The following is a 4,181-nucleotide window of genomic DNA, read 5'->3' as shown; positions in this document are numbered from 1 at the left end:
CGTAGATGTATCAGCCAGCTTTCCAAGCGTTAAGAGATGAACTAGCCTATGGCTAAAAATCTCTATAATAAAGAAAAAAAAAAAGCTTTCCAAGCGATATGAATACCCTGTTTGTATGATATAGGATTATCTGATTTCATAGCAATTTGCTACAACTCTTGATATCAGAATCCCAGTCAGAATCCATACATAAATATTTCCCTGGAAGTAATATGCAGGAAGTAATATATCAAGATACTTTATGTCAAGTAGGCTGTAGTGTGGACGGGGTATTAGACGCACTTGAAATATTGCTAGGGATTTTTCAACGTATTATTTCATTGAAGTTTACCCTAGTTTGGTCGTTTTCATGAATCAAAATACCGATAAAAATTAAATTAGCATTCAATTGCAATTTCTGAGAAAATTTTCCATTGAAAATTATAACCGCAGTCTATTCATTGCATGCATTCTTAATTTTTTTTCGTTTAGACTTTGCTCCTTGACTTTGTGGTGGTCCGTTAAATCTAATGCTCTTCCTTCCGTTGAGCATTTCCTAGAATTGAAAGCACCAGCATGCCAACGCTAGAACACTTTGCTGACGAACGGCAACACGTGTCTTTTACCTGGCAGAACACAGTAGAACACGTGCGCATGCGCCCGCTAGCTGGTATTGGTTCGGCCAAGTCACACGAAAATACAACACTTATTTCCCCCAACCATCACAATTTTCCTCATCTGTCATAAGCCATTTTCCATTTTCCACCCAGGAAAAATGTTATCAGATTTGCAATCTAGAATGTTCGCGAAAATTTCTTAAAATCTGAACTGAAAGTGTTGCGATGACAATCGGTAGCTGTCGCGATTTCCCTACTCAGTGAAAATTCTCATCTGGAAAATCAAATTCAATCGGTAGAAGAGATTTTCAGTTTGACCTAATAAACGCTAGGAAGAAAAATAAACTACAACAACAACCCAGCCAAAACAATGTTGGGAAAATCGATTTCCTTTCTACTGCTGATGGGATGCTTCATCCTGCATCAATCGACTGCCACCTATCTCACCGATGATGTCTACGTTTCGGAGCTGTTCTCGCTTCGGGTGGAACCGCGAATGTTCAACTGGACCTTCCAGGGTCTGACCGAGCAGTTTCATTACCGTCCCTCCATGGAGGGCTATCCGGATCTTCCGTCCTGGGTCCGCTACATGTACAGCAGTGAGTACCATTCCGGGTTCCTATACGGGACTCCACCGGAACGGACCGCGGACAGTAAGGTGCCGATCGAGATCATCGCACTGAACAAGCAAACGTACGAAACGAAGCGCATTGTGCTGATCTTGTCGGTGCACCGGAAACCTCCGCCGAGGAATGTCATCCAGATGAAAATCGACAATCTGAACTGGGTGCACATGATGGATCCAGGTAGGATCGAGAATTTGAAGAACATTTTCCGGAACGATCTGTGGCAGGAGAGTCGACAGGATTTGCACATCATCTTTATGGACTCGGCTATCAAGCTGGGTGCGCGATTGCCACTGAGGCCACAGCAACGGGAGGGGGTGGTGGTGCATTTGGGTAGCAGGGCTGATTTTTCCGGCAGGTTGTTGGACTTGCAGGAGGAGGTTAAACCGTTGTACAAGATAGCATCGTGTAATTACAAGAGAACTTCGGTGCAGACAACGTTTGAAAGCTCGGGATTCAAGTTGGATTGGTGCGCTTTTAAGCTGGTTAGTTCGTATCGGCACTGCAATGCCCAATTAGCCATTATACACTTCACTTTTTGCAGCACGCAGCAGACGACGATATCACCGCGATGCCTCATCATCCCCATGAAAGCTATAAACCGGTCAAGGGATCTGAGCTGAGTACACTCCGCCGCTCGGACAAGTGGGACGCTCCGATGAAGTCCGAGGTGCCGGAACGGAACTACAGCGACGAGTTTGCCGTTTCGTTCGCGATTCCTGGAATGATCTTTGCCGTGTTGTTATCCGTCCTCACGGTGATTTTGTGCTTCCAGCATGAGAAGTTGTAAGATTTTCCTGCAAGTCTCTTTGATTGTTTTAATGTTGTTCTTATAGAAATGATGTTTTTATAACTTTTCGTTTCCATTTTTTTCCGTTGTCTTCTAATTTGTTATTCATCTTTTGTAGGCGAGATGACGATTCTGAATATTATTTCGATTTTCTCTTTAACATTTGTACAGATTTCTTCAGGTGATTTTTTGCGTTCTGACTTGTTTCTCGTTGAAGTAGTTGAACATTTTCTGGAGTAGATTAAAACTACCGTTTCGATTAAAAGATTGAAAAAATCTTACAGACATGAGTACCGCCCGGCTCAACCCGTCCAGATGGTTCAATACTCACAACAAGCACAACAACCGACAGGGACGCTCAAGAGTTTGAAGGACGCTCCGCAAGAGGAGGATTTAAGCATTCGTTCTGCTAGGTGAATTGATCCTATTATTTTGAAACTGTTAAAGACTTAATTCATCCTATGTATCGACAGTCCTTCGGAAAGCTACTACCGAGATGGAAGTCCCAGGATTGTAAATTCTTATCTCCGACCAAAACCACCCCCATACAAGTCAACCGGTGGATCAAACAGTTCCACCATGCAGCGAAAGGCCCCGATTGGTGTTGATATGTGACCGGTAGAGCCTCGGGTTTTGTTTTGCTAAACAAGGGATGTTTGGAATTGTACGCACATACGTCTAAGCGAGTAGTCGATCGTAGCCATTATATGGATGATTAATAAACTGAAATTGGTAGTACGAAATTCGAATAGGCATCATGATTGGCATCTACAATATGATAACAAAAAAAAACTTCATTGAACTCAACTCAAAAACTAAATCATCAGAACATCATTAGCATCTACGCATATCTTAACGATCATCAAAATTGCTGAGCTACAGTATTTAAAATGCTTAACATTGGGATCATCACTGCATTGCCATGTATTTGAATATTCATCAGCTCAAATTATTGGGTCTCAAATTTATCGAATGATCAATAAAATAAACCGTTAAGCAACATTTAAATAATCTCGGTTCTTTCTCGGCCAGACAATTTCCTAATAAATCTAGGTGAATTTAGAAATGAATAAGTCGAGAGAATCCTGCTATATATGTTAGGGTGGGTCAACTTTACAACTCCCTGTTCCTCACTGCTCTTTCAATGCGTATTGAGGTCTCCAACAACTGTGAAAATTTTAAACGATTTTAGTTATAATCTCGATTTGTATGGGAAAATGTGTGGGAAACGGAACGATCGCAGATCGATTGGGTCTTAGCTTAGCTTAGAGCTTAGCTTAGACTGACAGCACATATCAAATGGTTGCTGCTCCGTGATTGATCAGAACTAATGCAATTGCACAATTAATCAACTGAATGGGGTTGGGAGTGACCATCCATTCTCATTGTACAAGTTTCAGTGAGTCCAAACTTTAAAGATCTATAACGGCGCCGGCCACGTCCTTGCAATCAAGTGGGAGTAGGAAAGGAACACTAGAGTGACCTTTGTTATTTTGGGGACTGTTTTCACCTCTGCGTCCCCAAAAAGGTCATTGTTAGTAGGTTGGGTTCGTTGGATCAGGATTCACCTTGCGATCGTAGTTTTGATATAGTGTATTGATTTCTGAAATTAACGCCGCTGGAATGCAAATGAGTCGACACTATCAATTCAGTAATGTAAAGGGGCTTGTGTTCTAACCCACGGTCTTCTGTTCAGTAAGCAAAAAAGGCCGCTCTATGGCTACCGTGCCCCTGACATCACAACAAGCTACGACCAACGGTCTTTCAAGGCCGGGTGAAAGGAATTATACATATGAAATTACGTCCCTAAAAGCAATTAAAAATGTATTCCAAACTGCATCTAGCGTACATTTCGCGTATGATCCACGTCGTTACATAACAAACCGTTATGGATCAGTTAAAGCCAGGTCTTTTCCCCAGACCTCTTCCGTTCCGACATTCTCATCTGTGAAAAATAAGACGTTGCGGACAATTTCACCCTGAGAACCCTTTCACTTCGGGAAGCAGCCGACCAATGGAAACACGGATGCCATTCGGAGAGTGACAGGATAATTTAACACCTAGCAAGTCTTTTTCATGATCCACTCGTTTGATGGCGGTACCGGAAATGGAAAGCATTGGTTTGAGAAAAGTTTCCAGTTTATCAACAATTTCTCGCGGTTCGAATTC

General features: G+C 42.2%; 1 protein-coding gene across 3 annotated transcripts; it reads left to right on the top strand.

The window, feature by feature from the left end:
* The first annotated feature begins 733 nt into the window (after nt 1-733).
* Nucleotides 734-2,992, top strand: Scgalpha (sarcoglycan alpha). Of its 3 annotated transcripts, none has more exons than XM_065219650.1 (5): nt 734-1,707; nt 1,767-2,008; nt 2,131-2,193; nt 2,297-2,425; nt 2,486-2,992. In XM_065219650.1, the coding sequence occupies exons 1-5, from the start codon at nt 967-969 to the stop codon at nt 2,625-2,627; spliced, it is 1,317 nt and encodes a 438-aa protein (XP_065075722.1). In that variant the 5' UTR covers nt 734-966; the 3' UTR covers nt 2,628-2,992. The 3 variants fall into 3 exon arrangements, with proteins under 3 accessions (XP_065075722.1, XP_065075721.1, XP_065075723.1); XM_065219649.1 differs by having other exon boundaries at nt 2,279-2,425; XM_065219651.1 differs by lacking the exon at nt 2,131-2,193.
* The last annotated feature ends 1,189 nt before the right edge of the window (nt 2,993-4,181 follow it).

Source organism: Ochlerotatus camptorhynchus, unplaced genomic scaffold, assembly GCF_037179485.1.
Source record: "Ochlerotatus camptorhynchus isolate MF236.1 unplaced genomic scaffold, CSIRO-AGI_Acam_v1.1 ptg000108l, whole genome shotgun sequence".
Classification (NCBI taxonomy): domain Eukaryota; kingdom Metazoa; phylum Arthropoda; class Insecta; order Diptera; family Culicidae; genus Ochlerotatus; species Ochlerotatus camptorhynchus.
Note: the sequence above shows the minus strand (reverse complement) of the source record. Positions and strands in the feature narration are given on the sequence as shown.

Coding starts and splice junctions, on each gene's coding strand:
- Scgalpha (XM_065219649.1), top strand. CDS start 967: ATGTTGGGAAAATCGATTTCCTTTCTACTGCTGATGGGATGCTTCATC. Junction 2,009..2,130: donor TGCTTCCAGCATGAGAAGTT/GTAAGATTTTCC, acceptor CATCTTTTGTAG/GCGAGATGACGATTCTGAAT. Junction 2,194..2,278: donor ATTTGTACAGATTTCTTCAG/GTGATTTTTTGC, acceptor TTCGATTAAAAG/ATTGAAAAAATCTTACAGAC.